This window comes from Tupaia chinensis, unplaced genomic scaffold (genome assembly GCF_000334495.1).
Source record: "Tupaia chinensis unplaced genomic scaffold, TupChi_1.0 Scaffold000281_1, whole genome shotgun sequence".
Lineage (NCBI taxonomy): Eukaryota > Metazoa > Chordata > Mammalia > Scandentia > Tupaiidae > Tupaia > Tupaia belangeri.
Window position 1 is genome coordinate 15172 of NW_006159764.1, and position 16884 is coordinate 32055.

At 40.2% G+C, this 16884-nt stretch overlaps 1 protein-coding gene across 1 annotated transcript in view; it reads right to left on the reverse strand.

The window, feature by feature from the left end:
* SEC62 (SEC62 preprotein translocation factor) overlaps window positions 1-12851 on the reverse strand; it is a gene marked incomplete at its 5' end in the record, with an annotated part of 28022 nt that extends 15171 nt beyond the window's left edge. The window contains 4 exon segments of the mRNA XM_014588503.1: window positions 1695-1787; window positions 2162-2366; window positions 11231-11336; window positions 12743-12851. Of these exon segments, the coding sequence (XP_014443989.1) occupies window positions 1695-1787; window positions 2162-2366; window positions 11231-11336; window positions 12743-12851 (513 nt within the window).
* Between the last annotated feature and the right edge of the window lie 4033 nt (window positions 12852-16884).

Consider the following 16884-nt stretch of genomic DNA (forward strand, 5'->3'; position numbering starts at 1 on the left):
AGGAAAAATGTATTTCTTTTCTTTTCTTTTTGGAGAGGTTTTTGCTATAGGGTGCATGCGCTTGCTGGAAAGACAGAGACATAAAGACAGAAAGCAAGAAATCACCCCCCAGGGGGGATGGCCACACCACAATTCCTTCTCCTCTTAGGATCCTGGGCACACACACACACACAGCCTGAGTTTAAGCCACTGGGCCCAGGACTCAAACCATGGTCGACTACATGGAAGTTCAGTGACATAGCCGTTACGCCAACCGCCGGTCCCAAAAATGCATCAGGCATGATCATGTGACTAGGTTCTGGCTAATACAACCAACTAGGAATGGAACTGTAGCTCCTGACAGGTTCTAATCTGTTCTCCTTAAAGAGGAGGCATGTTCCTCACTCTCTTTTCTTCTTTTGAAAGTAGGCTTTCAAAAGGGACCTCAGAATGTTCATGGAAAGTATGAATTTATTTTGGTGCAGAAAAGGAAAGAAATCCAAAAACAGTTTTGTCATAATAAGTATTTTCCAGGTTTTTTGAAGACCGCTTACTTAAAGCTTGTAGTCATTTTGGACCATAACATGACCTTACCCAGCATATTCACACACAGGAGAAAAACTAAGAGAGGCTCAGATTGATCACGGAGCTGCCTTATTTGTGTTTATTGATCACGGAGCTGCCTTACTTGCACCATTTATCCCTAGATTTCATTGATGAGAAAGAAATAAGCATCTGCTTCGAATTAAGCCATTGTTATTTCAGGTTTGCTATCACTCACAAATGGCCAAATCTAATTCTGACTTTTTATAAATCTAAATCAGGGAAATAATTTTTAAATAGAGTCATTTTTATATACTTAAGTGTATCATTAGTTGCCTAAATTACTTCTTTTCTTAGTGAAGCATCAAACACATTTCAAACTTTTCTTTTGGCTATTTTTGAGCTGAGTTTTATTTGTTGCATAATAAACCACCCTTACATCTTTCAGCTAGAAAGACATTAAATTTGCATGAAGATGTTACAAAATGAATTAGAGCCCAATTAAAATTTGCCTTGGGGGAGGGAACACCACAATTCTACTCAATTAAGAAAAACATTTCTATAGTCCACAGTTTATTTACTTTTTCACACCCATGATGCCGTGAATTCATAGGGAATAGGTTCTGGAAGCTCAGGCTCCTTTCCATTGGTCCTTAGACAGTGGCTTCTCAGGGTGGAGCAGGCTGGAGCTTCAGTTGACCCAGGCACCTTTCTCTTTGGCTTCCTTCTTTTTTCTGGCCATTTTCTTTCCCACATTTTAGGAAGCTGTCTCTCTTGGAATGCTTAATATGCTCAATAGACACATTAATTCTCTTGGCAAGAACCTTGCCCTTAACGTGTTTGTTTACAACAATGCCAACAGCATGCTGGGGAACATGCTTCCAGTGTTGCCATGGTAACATTTACTGGCATTCCTTTTTGAATGCACCCATCCCCTTGATGTCTGCAATAACATCTTTCTTGTAGATTCACGTGTGTGTTGCCAAAGGAACACTCAATGTTTTCTGAAAGGTCTATGGAATGCACACTGGGTGCATCTCCCCTTTCTCTTTGTGCTTGTCATTTTGGTGAATTACTGGAAGAGAGTAGTTCCAGCCACAAGGAGCATCAAACATATTTCTAAAATTTACTATGGTAAACTGGATTTCTAAATATGTGCTAAATACTCTCACCTCATTTCCATCCAGAAAAACTTGATCATCGTGTGGCTCAAGTTTGAATTTTTTCTTAGTTTCTTTCTTTTTGGGAGTTCCTGGAGTTTCTTCCTATGAAAACATAAGTTGAAAAGAGAGAAAACAAGGAATAAAACATAACATTCACACAGTGAAATATTTTCACTATTTGCATAGAAATAAAAATTTGAAACCATGATTTATAATAATCATAGGGTTATTTCAAGTGGTTGTAATAGTTTCTTTTTTTAAAGAATTATTTTATCTGACTTTATTTATTTATTTATTTAAATCTGACCAGAGAGAAAATGAGAAAGCAAGCTGCCAAGTCTGGGACTTGAACTGCGGTCAGCCATGTGGGAGTCCAGTGCCCTTAACCACCATGCCACCTGCTGGTCCCTCAAATAATATTTTAAACACGCTTATATAGGTGCACATGATTTTTTACTTAAGTTTTAGATAATCACCTTTTTGGATTCTTCCTTTTCCCCATCTTTTTTTTTCTCTTTCTCCTTTTTCATTTTTTCATCCTTTATATTTTCTTTCTTGCTCTTTTTATCTTCTTCTTTTCCACTTTCGGATTTTCCTTTATCTTTTTCTTTCTTTAAGTCTTTATCATACTTCATTTTCATTACTTTTAGTGCCCGGTGGAAAAACTGCTTCTTTAAAAGCCTTTAGGAAAAAGAGTATGCCATTACATCTCCTATCACTTATAACATGTGGACTGGAAACCAAAAATATTAAGACACAAATAAAATGAGCATAGGAATACATAAACTGGCAACCTGCAAAAGAAATAACTAGAAAGCCCATGAAAAAACAGTCAACTCTACCAACAATCAAAAAGTTGTATAGACAATTTGATTATGTACGTTGTCAAAACTCAGTGTTATTCAATGTAATGTAATTTAGGTGAAAAGAGATTTTGAGTTTGGCTTTGGATAACCCTTATAAAGTGGGACCAGCAGTTAGCATAACGGCTTTGTTACTGGACTCCCATGTAGTTGACCGTGGTTTGAGTCCCGGACCGGGTGGCTTAAACTCGTGCCGGGTACGTGTGCATGTGTGCTCAAGATCCCGAGAGGAGAATGGAGGAGAAAGGATTGCAGTATGTCCATCCCCCTTTGGGAGGGGGGGCGTGATTTCTCGCTTTCTTTGTCTCTTTCTGTCTCTGTCTTTCTGGCCAGTGCACGCTCCCCACAGCAAAAACCTCTAAAGAAAACCAAACAAACAAAACCAAAAAAAACCTTATAAAGCTTTTCTCTAGGTTCATTAAGAGTAACCAAGACTCAGCTTCACTTAGTAGTAAGTCTCAAATTGAAGAGTAGACGAAATAAAGGAGAAAATAAACAGCTTAAAATGTTAGATTAAAAATGTGACCATGATTCCACTGACCCAAATCATGTCTTTACTGTTTTGTTCTTAATGTTATGTTCTTCTCCATGTACTTTAATATTCAGCCTGCTGCCATGAACTAACTCCAATTTAAAAAAATGAGTAATTTGGGACCAGCAGATGGAGTGGTTGATTAGGGTTAGGGTTTGAGTCCTGGACCTGGTGGCTTGCTTTCTCACTTTCTCTCCCCCTCTCTCGCTATGTGCCTCTCTCTGGTCAAATTAAAATAAATGAATGAATAAATAAAATTAAATAAACAATTCTTTTAAGAAATGAGTAATTTAACAATACTAAGGTGATTTCTGAACTCTGAAAGGGACCTTCATTCACATCAGACTGGAAAATGTACCATATATTTAGCAAAACACTTATTATTATTATTGTTTTAGGCTTTTGCCGTAGGGCACGTATGATTGCCAAATAGAGATTAAGAAAGAGAAAACAGTAATTCCCCCCAGGGCAGAGGGCCACACTGCAATCTTTTCTCCATTCTCCTTTTGGGCGAGCATGGACATGCAACTGGTGTGAGTTGCCAAGTCCGGGACTCGAACCATAGTCAGCCATGTGGGAGTCCAGTGCCTTAACCACACCACCTATTGGGCCCACACTTATATACTTCATCTCACTAATTTCTGTCTCAATACATAATCCCTTTTAGCTATTAGATTTATTGCATTCTTACCACAGTGCTTTTTATTTTTAAACATTCTTACTTCAGTGTTTTTTTACATTCTTACCTCAGGCTGTTCTCTTTACTCAGATGCTCTTCCCCAAGAAAACATGTCTTATTGTTTCACTCACTCCCGTACTTCAAGTTTTTCCTTAACTAAAACCTTTGCTGTTTAAGACCCTAAACCTGGAGCCAGCAGGTGGTATGGTAATTAAGGCACTGGACTCCTTCAAGGCCAACTGTGGTTCAAGTCCTAGACCTGGTGGCTTGAAAATCACAACAAATAAAATAGAAAAATAAATGTTAAAAAATGTTTTTAAATCCCCACAAGCCCTCTCCCCCCATCCTCTAACTTATCTCCTATTATCTATTGCACTTCCCTTCTAACTCACTGTGCTTTGCTATTATCTGCTTCCTCGCTATACTATAAACGTTAAGAGCGAGTCTTGAGTTAGCCAGTGTGTCTGGTGGTTAAGGTAGCCAGATCCCAAACAGCCAACCATGGAGTCTGAGTCTTGGACCTGGCAGCCCGGAAGACACACTGTGTGTTGGTGTGTGCCTGCCCAAAATCCCAAAAGGAGGGAGGAAGGCAGAGGAAGTACTGTAACAAGTAGCTGCTGCGCTGAAATACTTCCCGGGGTAGGGCGAGAGTGCTTCCTCCCTGGCGAGCATTCTCACCCTTTGGCAAAATTTTAAAGAAAAGAGAGAGAAGGAAAGACAGACGGACCGAAAGAAACCAATCCTTGCCTTTTCATTTCTTTTTAAAATGAATATACAATTACACTTTGTTTTTAATATGAGTTTAGCTCAGCTTAACCCTGGTAAAGCCCATCTTGCTGTAATGCCTCTCTAATCTTACAATCCTACTTCAGAAACTGGTTTTCCCTTATAACCTTTGTCAACTAAAAGCCACTTTTTCAGACCCCATGTTTCAGTTTCAGAATTTCTGGTTTGTTTCCTCATTCCTGCCTTGATAATGTACAACTACTACAATCCAGAACTAGGAGGGTTCAGTACCACCATCCTGCCTGCAGTGTGACTATCGGCTTTTCCGCGTATACGTTTCGGTCTCCTCTTCCGCACATTAGCCCACTTACTGAGCAGAGGTCTCCATCCCGCCCACAGAGCGCTTCCTGGTCACTGTGCATACCCTTGTGGGCACCCGCATCTCACCTGTCTGGGTGGGCTTCACTGACCTCCAGTTAGGTCCAGCCTGGGAGCATCTTCACAGAAAACACTTCCAGGTTTTCTCATTTACCCTGTTCTACTTGTTCAGCAGAGTATTTAGCATGTTAGTTACGCAACTGTTCAAAACTGCTCCCCAAACGCTACCATTATTCTCTGCTGAAAACAAACAAAAATCTGAAATGAGACCTCAAAAATTAACTAGCAATGAGTAGAAAGTAGGATTTAAGAGCAGTAATGGGATGTTGGAAAATGAAGGGTAATTTTATATGTGCTTCATACTGTTTTGAAAAAACATTACAGAATGAACATATATTCTAACTTTCTTTGTGCACTTACGTAGTTTCCAGATTTTCTACCAGAAACATTTATTACCACTAAATATCAGAACAAGTATACATCCTGTTTATCATATATTAATTGAAAGCCAGCATTTCTGGGCTGGCTTCACGGCCTGATGGTTAAGAGAGCTAGGTCCTACATGGTCCACTGCATGCATGGTTCAAATCCTAGCCCTCATGGCTTGAAAAACATGTCAGGTGCAGGTACATGCCTACAAGAAATAGAGAAGGGATTGTGGTGTGACCACTCCCCATCAGTGAGGGTGCTTCCTCCTTCTCTCTCTGAAGATTGTACACATACCCTGTAGCAAATTTAAAAAGAAAAAAGAGACTTGAGCATTTTATATTATACTTCATATTTCAGAAGTCTATACATTAAGAGTACAAGTGGGGGGCTGGCAGGTGGCATGGTGATTAAGGCGCTGGACTCCCACATGGCTGACTGCAGTCTGAGTCCTGGACCTGGCAGCTTGCTTTCTTACTTTCCCTTTCCTTCTGGTCAAATTAAAATAACAACAATAAATTAAATTAAATAACTTTAGAAAAGAGTATACAGATAAATACTGAAGTATATACAAGGGATCTTTAAAATGTTCATGGAATGTATATTATGAAAACCTATACCCAAAATTCAGGTTTTGTGTGTTTTTTTAATAATTATTTATTCATTCATTTATTTTAATTTGACAAGAGAGAAACACAGAGAGAGAGAGGAGGGGGAAGAAGTGAGAAAGCAAGTCACCAGAGCCAAGACTCGAACCATGGTCTGCCATATGGGAGTGTCCAGTGCCTTAACCACCATGCCATCTGCTGGTCCCCCAGCTTTTGTGTTTTCTTTTCTTTTCTTTTTATTTAAACAACAAGACAAACTTACACAAACTTGTTATAACATGGTTAAATTCCAAGACACTCAATTCTTTTTTTTTCAGTTTTATTTATTTATTCATTTATTTTAATTTGACCAGAGAGAGAGACACAGAGAGAGAGAGGAAAAGTGAGAAAGCAAGTCACCAGGTACAAGACTTAAGCTGGTCGGCCATGTGGGAGTGTCCGGAGTTTTAACCACACCACCTGCCGGTCCCAAGACCCTCAAATTCTTTAGGGAGAGACTAAATGGCTAGTATCACTGCTGACAAAAGTATCTTCAACTAGATGGAATTTGCACTGGAAATAAAGTTTATACTTTCTTATGTTTTAATCCTGCCTTTCCACACACTTTTTAAAGTCCCCTTATATTCTCAAGTGGTAATGTGGTTATCTATGAAGCAATATTATTAGATTTTCTTCTAAATCATTTTCTACATTTTCAGTTTTTTCAAATTTACCATAGTGGAAAAAAAATTTATTTTTTTGGGGGGAGAGGTTTTTGCCATAGGGTGTGTGTGCTTGCCAGAAGGACAGAGAGACAGAAAGTGAGAAATCACCCCCTGGGGGGATGGCCACACAGCAATCCCTTCTCCTCTCGGGATCTTGGGCACACATGCACACGCACCCGGTGTGAGTTTAAGCCACCGAGTCTGGGACTTGAACCGAGGTCAACTACATGGGAGTCCAGCAACATAGCCATTATGCCAACTGCTGGCCCCAGAAAAATGTTTAATAGAGAAATAAATTTTAAAACCCATATAATTTTAGTAGATGCTATATTTTCTCTGATGAGTAGACAAGGGGGCACAGGACCAGCAGGACTGTCCACTTCTGTCGCTCTTCTTGCACGGCCACCCTATCCTCATAAAAAACCTAACCTACTAACTTCCAATCAGTTTCACGTTGAATGTAATTTCACATTCAGCTAGAGAGGTTCAAATAGCATCTCTACCATTTAACTAGGTGGGTGATACCGGGTAAGTTACTTAATTTCAGTTTGCTTCTAGTATGGGCTATCTCTCTCATAGGCGGTTTAGGATTAACTGAGAAGCATGTCAGTTGTTCAGCACAGTACCTGGTATACATGCATTCAATAAATGCTAGCCATTATTGCTATGGTGAAATCTTCCATTTCATTTAACAGTGATGGAACACACACACACACGGTTTCATAATTCATTCATTATCACATCATTCTGTCCTGTAATAAGTAGAATTGTTGACTTATTCCTTGATAGGAATTTTTAAAATGTGTATGTCAACTTATCCTACACTTAGAAAAGTGAGACTGACATTATTTAACCTCTGTAATAAAATCAAAGCCTCCATTTATTTGGCTTTAAGAACATGATAAAGAACAAACCACTTACACAAAGTCCTCTCATATTTTCACAATACTTACACTTTCTTATCTCATGATGTTCTGTGCCCTGTGCTCAGAACAAGTATCTTTTCTTCTCTTTTGTTGGGTAATCACCTATTTATGTTTAAAAATATGACTTAAACATTTTCCATGTGAAGTCCTTATCGATAGTTTCACTAAGTCCTTATAGAACACACTGCATTTTAATCACATAAATTTTCCCTAAAAGACTAGAATGCGTGTTTTGAGGTAAGGACAATGTCATAGTCACCACTATATTCCTGGGGCCTAGCATATAATAGGTATTTGATAAATATTTGTTGACTAAATAACTGGTTTTAAAAGACCTCATCAAACGTTTCAGGGCCAGGTGGTGGACAGTGGTAATGCAAATGGGCCACAGGGGAAGGTCCCAGGTGTGTGTCCAGGAATCTCCCCGAGCACAGCGGTGTAACCCAGGCCCACTGAACTAGGAGTGGACTGTGGTGCAAAGACCCTGGTATGGTTGCCTTTCTGTTTCTCCTTCTCTGGGAGAAATAAACTTTTTAAAAAGTTTCCAAATTGCTTTTGTGCTTTTTCCTAGCCTCTTTATTTTTTCCTAAACGTAATGAATGTGATGAATGCCAGATATATATTAGGGACTTTCACCTATGTGACAATTTGGTGTGTTTCTATGAAGTGTGCACACTGTGCTGTTATGGGATTACAACAAAATATAAAGTGCCTTATAATTTAGCTGGCAAGAGATGAACAAAACTGACACATATGTAACAGTGCAACAATCTAAAACAGTTAAGAGCCAAAATGGGTGCTGCTACCTTGATAAACTCAGCAGAACTCTAGATAAAGGTTAATGTGGGCGGGAGGGCTGACGGAATACTGCGTGGCAGAGGCAGGGCTTGAGGGATACGTATGTAATGACTGGCAGGTAGGGCAGAGGAAGGAGGAAGGAGAACTGTTTAGGCAAAGTGGCAGGTTATGATAAAAAAAGATCAGAGGGGGGACCAGCAGTTAGTGTAATGGCTATGTCGCTGGACTCCCACGCAGTCGACCGCAGTTCGAGTCCCGGACCGGGGGCTTAAACTCCACGCAGGCACATGGGCATGCGTGCCCAAGATCCCGAGAGGATAATGGAGGAGAAGGGATTGCAGTGTGGCCATCCCCCCTGGGGGGTGATTTCTCGCTTTCTGTCTCTATGTCTGTCTGGCGAGCGCACACGCCCTATAGCAAAAAAACCTCTCAAAAAAAAAAAAAAAAGATCAGAGGAAAGAAGTGTGGCACTTGCACAAGAGTAAGGACATTGCCACACCGGCTTGGTGAAGCAAAGTCTTATGGAGATGAGGTTGAGAGGTTCTTATGTGAAACAGGCCATCAACAGGTATAGATAGACTATATTAGAAAAGACTGTTTTGTAGTCTTCCTACATTTTACTATTTTCTTTTGTTTTTCTTCATGCCCTTATGCCTACTCAGATGTTTCAGGAAATGAAACTGGACAAAAGTCCCTTTGTGGTTTTATCTGTGGTCAGGCAGGAACCCATGAGGACTGGCATTCATGAGGGCTCAACAGTTGTGTTAGAAGTGGCTCTGAAGGCTTTTGGTAGAATTATGTTTTTCTCTCTCACTGGGTTGTCAAATAGTCATGTATTTTTACCATGCAAAAATGTATCAAGACTTTCTGACAACCTAACATTTTAGTGAAGAAATGACACAACCTGACATGAAATAGAAATCATATTCTAATTAAAAGTGTTTCTCTAGGGCATTCTCCATACACAGACCTTTTGAGTTTTCATGTAACAAGTACTAAGGCTCCTTTTAAAAGGCCAAAGATGTGGATTAATACTGGTTATTCTCAGGGTCAGTAGGTGGTATGGTGGTTGGGGTGCTGGATGGGGTGCCACAGGGCCAACTGCTGTTTGAGTCCCAGACCTAGTGGCTTGAAACTCATGCAGGGTGAGAGTGAGTGCATGCCCAAAATCCCAAGAGGAGGAAGGAGAAGAGATGGTGGTGTGGCCATCACTCCTGGGGGGGTGGGGGGGGGCAATGAATTCTCACTTTCTCTGTCTCTCTAGCCAGCTCATGTGCCCTGTAGTAAAAATCTCTTAAAAAAAAAAAAAAAAACTAAGAGATTTGGAATCACAAATTTAATAATCAAATAATAGTACTGACAGGTGGAGGCCAGCAGGTGGCACTGGATTCCCATAATGGATGACCATAGTTTGAGTCCTGGACTGCAGGCTTTAAAACCACACTGGGCGAGTTGTGTGCGTGTCCAAAATCCTGAGAGGAGAAAGAAATGTGGTGGCTATCCCCCCAGAAATGATTTCTCTCTCTCTCTCCCCCTCCCATGGCAAAAACATTTAAAAAAGACAATGAAAAAAAAGTATATTACAAGGTAAATCAATTTCAATTTTTGCTCCAATAAATGCAGCACTATTTTGCTGGAGGAGACAGCACACTGCAGTGGCTGAGAGCATGGACTATGGAACCAGACTGCTCAATTTAAGAATCTTAGATCTGCCATTTAACTGCCTGACCTTGGACAAGTTTCTGAACTTCTCTGGATTCCAATTTTTTTATACCATATGTGAAAAATAAATCTATCCTGAGAAGTGTGGACTGTGGAGTTAATTCTAATTAGACAATGTTATAAGCATAACAAGTGAAGATTCACTACACCACTGTTAGCTCATCTCTGTCTCAACAATGGAACTTACTGTTTCTGAAATGTTGGTGACTCTAGTCTTTGGCAACTAGGAATTTTAAGAAATACTGATAGTTCTTTAACTCAACAGCTTAAGAAACCAGGTTGTGAAACAGTGGCTTTTATGAGGGTTCTCTGGTGGCTGAGACGTCAAGTGTCATTAAGCAAAATAATAGTAAATGCCACGTGTACCTCCGTAACAGAAAGTAATCCAAAATCTCAAGTTCCCACAAATTATAAAAATAAAATTTAGTATCTATTAATAAATATGCCTAGTAGGTATTTAATAAACCAAGGAAGAATATAGAAGGGAAAACCAGCATACTCTTTACAAAAGAAAGATGATTTTTTTCCTTTTAGGTTCACTAATTACCATCAAAAGGTTTTTGCAAAGAGAAAGTACCTATTAGATACATATATTTTTTTTAAAAAGTACTTCTAATTTGTGTTTCCTCTTGAATCCACTTCTTCCCCACCCCCACCCCCCAAAAAACCCAACACATGGTAGATACTAAGAGTTGCCTTGATTTTACAGGGAACACTATCGATACATGAGTAATCAATGAACCTAACAAGGGCATCTGGCTTAGGGCTCAGGGTATAGGTGCTCATAAACCAGGGATAATAGGACTAATAGGAATTCATAAAGAAATAATGGAAAAAAGACTCTTCAAATCATTTGCTTTATAAAAGAACTTCTTTGTTCACTGTAGGCACCAATATATGGTTTTTATTGCTGACCTTTCTGTTCAGTAGGCTTGGCAAATACACAAAAATCAGAGAATATAAGTAAAATGCACAAGTAGTTACAAATATAATAGTCCAGTACCAGAGAAACTTCAGAGATACTCAAAAAATACAGAAATCTAGACTGCAATGTGAAAGTTATATTTTAGCTATGTTATAGTACTACTACATTTAATGGTGAAAATAGCTAAAGAGCATCAGGACTGTGGAGAAAATTTAAGATTATTATTTACATTATTTTTCACTGAGAAATAAACACTACCTGTTGCAGTAGTCAACCACAGACTCCCTGGTTGTAAACAAAGCTTCTTCTCCTTTCTTGGCCTTTGCCCATTTTGAATCCAAAAGGCAATCCACTGCTTTTGAAGCTAAAGAAAAAATTTATAATTTTAAATATAGAATACATGGGAACTGATAATGTACTTAAATACTATTTTATAAAGCAAATTTAACATTGTGACAACAGAAGATAAAACCAAGGTCAACAGAAGTTTAACATTGTAACAGTTATTCTAAACCTTAATTTATAAAACACACTGATGAGCATGTTTTAAAGTAATGTGTGTGTGTGGGGGGGCAGCAGGTGGCATGATGGTTAAGGAGTTGGACTCCCACATGGCCAACCATGGTTGGAGTCCCAGACCTGGCGGATGGAAAATCACACTGGGTGAGTGTATGTGCGTGCCCAAAATCCTGGAAGGAGAACAGAGGAAAGGTACTGGAGTGTGGCCATTTCTCCTAGGGGTGGTTTCTCACTTTCCTCTTTCTCTTTGTCTCTCTCAGTGCATGTACCCTATGGCAAAAACAAAAACTAAACCAAAAAAAGGTAAAGCTGGGAAATAAATGACATTCAGAAATACTCATTAAGGTGAGATAAATCAATGGAACGACGTTCTCAGTAATTATCACTTTTATCAAATAATCTCAATCAAATGTAGAAAAAGAGACAAAAAAACGTTCTTTTCCCCAGCCCCCGGTAATGGAAATTCTCATCAGGTTTTATTGCAGTTCACTATGCAGTAAGCTCTGTGAACCATCTACTGCTGTCTTGAGAAGCAGCTAAAAGTCTTAGATTTGAAGAGGTCAGTATGTCCTTCCTAAAGAAGGTTTCCTTTAATTTGTCAGAGTGTACATGCACTCATCAAAGAGAGGAGAAGGAAGTGCACCTATGGGCTGCTGTGTTGTTCAAGGCACTGGGACTGGGACTCCAACAGTGTCATTGGCCACAAGGAATTTGGTTCCCTTAACCACCAAGTACAGGGCTGGCCCTACTTTTCTAAAGTCTTTTTTATTTTTTAATTTATTTTATACATTACTTTTCTCAACTTTTAATATATCAAAATTATTAAAAACAACACAAAAGACGGAAAAACTCTACATAATAGCAATTTGACTTTGATGAGGTGGGCAAATTCAATCACTATGAGTTAAGAGGCTACATTATAGTTGTCAGCTTACAGTGAGGTTGCTTGGGTAATGTGAAGAACCAAAGCTAGTTTCAGGCACGTATGTTATCTGAACAAAAGGGTAGTATTTTAAAATACTGAAAATAAATCTTATTTTTTAAATTTCCAACAAATGTTACTGAAAGTAATTTATCTTTTTATTATAAACATTTCTAGCCATGAAAGAAAAGGACAGGATAATCAGCTGCCTTATGCTCATCACTAGCTTCAATAATCACTCTTGGAAAGCACTTTGAAAACCTCCATATCCCAGTTACATAACTCCATAAGATATGTACACAGGTATACGTTTACTGACGTAATCTTACCGATAAAATAATCAACCCGGTGGCCCATCATATTGGTGGACTTCGTTGGACAGTTAAATCGAAGATACTTGGCTACAGCCTTTTCTTCTTTAGATGGTTCACCAACTTCCTGCAACATAAGAATACGAATTTAGTATAATCACCTACTGAAGAAATTCACGCACTGAAGAATAATCTACAGGTCTGTTCTGTGAATCTTTTCAAGTGGAAGACAGGCCTGGCTTTTGTGTTTTCTCTAGGTCTGTGTGTATGTTAACATACACATAAGACCCAACAGAGATTTTAAAAACTGCAAGCTTTTGGGACCAGCAGATGGCTAATGGTGATGCTGCGGGACTCCTGTTAGTCAACCACAGTTTGAGTTCCAGACCCTTGCAGCTTAAAACTCATGCCAGGCGTGTGTGTGTGTGTGTGTGTGTGTGTGTGTGTGTGTGTGCGTGCATGCCCAAGATCCCAAGAGAAGAATAGAGGAGAAAGGGTTGTGGCATGACTATCTCCCTGGGGGAGTGTGATTTCTTGCTTTCTGCCTCTCTGTCTCTCTTGCAAGCACACGCACCCTATGGCAAAAATCTCTCTCTATAAACAAACAGAAACTACAGGCTTTTCAAATACAAGCTGTTAGAGCCAAACCTATCTGTTTCTTGGCCTCAACTATAAGGCATTTGAGTTATTTACCCGGAATGGTAACTACTTTGAAGCAGCCAACCTTCACTTGCATGTGGTCTCCTTTTACAAGTCAAAGCAATAGCTAAAATGAAAAGATGTGGCCCATAGTGAGTGTCCAAAGGTAAAATAGAAACAGGTGCCATAAAGAAATGTTAAATAACAGCAGTAAAGATAAGTACCCTGATCATCGTCTATCCATAGGAGGTGTTCTCAAATGAACCCAGTAATCCCTGCCTCAGTGCCGCAGCCATACAACCGAGAGGCTGATGATTCGCATTCCCTTCCCTTTCTCTTTGTGGCTGCAGATGCCAGTACTGCCTAGGACCCCTTCGTCGCCTTGCCTTCTTCTCCTTAGTAAGGATTAGGCAACAATTAAAAACGCAGAAACATATTACCATCTTATTTGAAGGACAGATGTAAGGGACATGCACTGGCAGAGTAGTTCTGGAAAGGCTCACTGATCCTGGTTTTGTCCCGTCCAGACCTTCCCCACAGGTTTTCTGTTATCATTCCCTACATTATCTTTATTCCCTTTCCTTATTTATATTTATGCCGGAGGGTGCACGTAAGAGAGAAATAGAAAGAAACCCCCAAGGGGCTTGGTCATGGCACAATCCTTTTCCCTTAACTGTCCACCTTACCAGGGTCCTGGGGACACAAAGCATGCCTGGTGTTTCTTCCAAGCTACCAGGGCAGGACTTTGACCCTGATCAGCCATGTAGGATCCGGCTTCCTGTGCACAGCATTTTACGCTACGTTATGGGGCCAACTCAAAGTTTCTTTCCTCGTGTAGTAGGAACTCGTGTGAACGGGGGGCTTGGGGACGTTATTTTAGACAGGATCTCACTTTACTCTCTCCTCCTCCCTGACTCCTGAGCACTTGGGACTAGACTGGCAAGTCCCACAGCTGGCTTTTTAGGGTGGGCCAGGGACCTAACAGACTTCCCATGGGGCCTCGGCCAGCCAAGCAGCAGGGCTCATGCAAGCCACTGTGGCCGGGCCTCGTAATGAACTTGTTTGACAACTCCTGTACTCATCTTCCCAGCTCCTGTATCAAGGAAAATGAAAGCCATCTACACCCATAGACACTTTCTGTGAAAACTTCCAGGGGTAGTCTTACTGCTCTAAGCTATTTAAACAAACTTATTGAATGAAATCACTCTTTAATTACACACTTAAAGCACAATACATAGCAGAGCGCTCAAACAGTACTTCCAGCAACATGAAACCCAACCTAGCAACATATGGATGACTTCACAAAGGTGTGTTTCTTTAAGGAATAAAGTGATAAATAATTGTAAAGAAGTATTTTCCAAGAACCTAGAACACAGAATAATTAATGCTAATGACAGCGGTTTCAAACAAGAAATTATTATTTTTTTTGGAGAGGTTTTTGCTATAGGGCACGTATGATCGCGAAAAAGACAGAGAGAAACAGAGAGACAGAAAGTGAGAAATCAGCCCCCAGGGGGATGGCCACGCCGCAATCCCCTCTCCTCCATTCTCCTCTCCGGATCTTGGGCGCGCACGCACACACGCCCAGTGTGAGTTTAAGTCACCGGGTCCGGGACTTGAACTGTGGTCAACTACATGGGAGTTCAGTGACATAGCCATTACGCCAACTGCTGGTCCCCAAACAAGAAATTCTAATAGTGTGAAATAGATAAAATACGCTACCTATCTGTTTTTTTGGTCAGGTTTTCCGAAATTCAAAAGTCTAAGTTCAGTTATGTTTGATGGAAATGGAAATGATTTTAAAAATCAAGGTTTCCGCTCTGATTTTTCTCCTGGAAAGGAGTAGTCTGTCAGCTGCCCAGCAGCTACACTGCATGCCCCCCACCCCCCACAGGGCAGCTGACGGTGTACACACTTTCACCCTGCTACCACCAGCTACGGGTTCTCTGTGGGAATGAAGATTAAAAGCCCAAACTGCTCAACCTAAATGATGACCACTGTAAAACACAAGTATGTATGGAATAAAATGCTTTATATCCACATCTACATATACATACATACATACGTGTGTGTATATAAAATATGTATCACAGAAAATAGAATCTTGAAAAATTGCAAATTCAAAATTTAACACTCCAAGTTCATTAATGCCTACAAGGTTCATAATGATTTAATATGAAGTCTGGGTACAGAGTACAGAATACATTTTCTGACATAACAAAAGGTGAAAATTCCTTTCAAATTTTTGAAACCGTGCTAAAATTATTAGTATATCAAACATGTTAAATGACAACACTGAATTATGTCTGTGTAATACACCAAACTTTAATTTGCCAGAGGGCATATACACTTACTGGAGAGAGAAAGAGAAGAACCTCCCCCCAGTGTGGGATGGCCACACTGCAATTCCTTCTCCACTTCTCCTTCCTTTTGGGATTCTGGACACACACACTCACATGCCAGAGTGGGTTTAAGCTGCCAGGATCCAGCTGCCTTTAACTAACATGCCACCACTGGCCCACACCACTTCGAAATGCCTTATCTATTAGTAAATGATATTTTATATTTTCATACAATTGAAAAGAATACTTTTTTTTAATTGCCAGAGGGCAAGTATGCTTGTTGGAGAAGGGAGTGGTGGGAGGTGTGGGGTAGGGGTGGGGGTGCGCCCCATGGGGGATGGTTGCACCACAATCCCTTCTCTTCCATTCCTCTCCTTTAGGGATTTTGGGTATGCACGCATAGGTGCCTAGGTGCTTCTCAAACTGCAGGGTCCGAGACTCAAACTGCACATTCGGCCATGCAGCATCCAGCTGCTCTAACTACCAACCCACTGGCTGGCCAGAAGAAACAATACTATAAGTAGTTGAAAATAATGATACTGTAAAATAGTTTACAGAAGCCCATTTTATTTTATAATCACACTCATATGTGTTCAATTTGTATCTCTTTTGATTTATCAACTGACAATTTAAAGTTGATCTAATTGGCTGATAAACTGTTACTGAATTATGCTTGATTAAAACTTGTGGGAGATGGGAGAGAGGTGGAGCAGATAACAGCATTCCACAGAGCAGAACCCACAGCAAAGGTCTACTGACTTTCTTGGAATACTTAGTAACTGAAACTGAGTACTTAGTAACTGAAAAGTTACTCATACCCTAGACTGCCTTTCATGAAAATGTGATCTGTGCCATCCTCCAGGATTTTGGGGTGAGTACAAGTCCCACTGCTGCCTGTTGCAGCCTAGAGGGCACAGGCCGGCTCACCTGCTTGCTCACACGTGGCCTGCAGCACCCCGGTCTGTTCCCTTTTCGGGTGAACAGCTATTTTCATACTCTTCTAGGAGACTTAGCACAAGACGGCAGCACTCACTAATAAAGAGAAACCGCCCTGTGGTCCTCAGACAAATGGAGAGAACATTTTAGCTCAACATATAAGAGCTGTCTAGAATGAGGAAGTTAAAAGCCATTTAGTTTAGGCTGGACTGCCTTTTTTGTGCTCCAATACCAATATGCTGG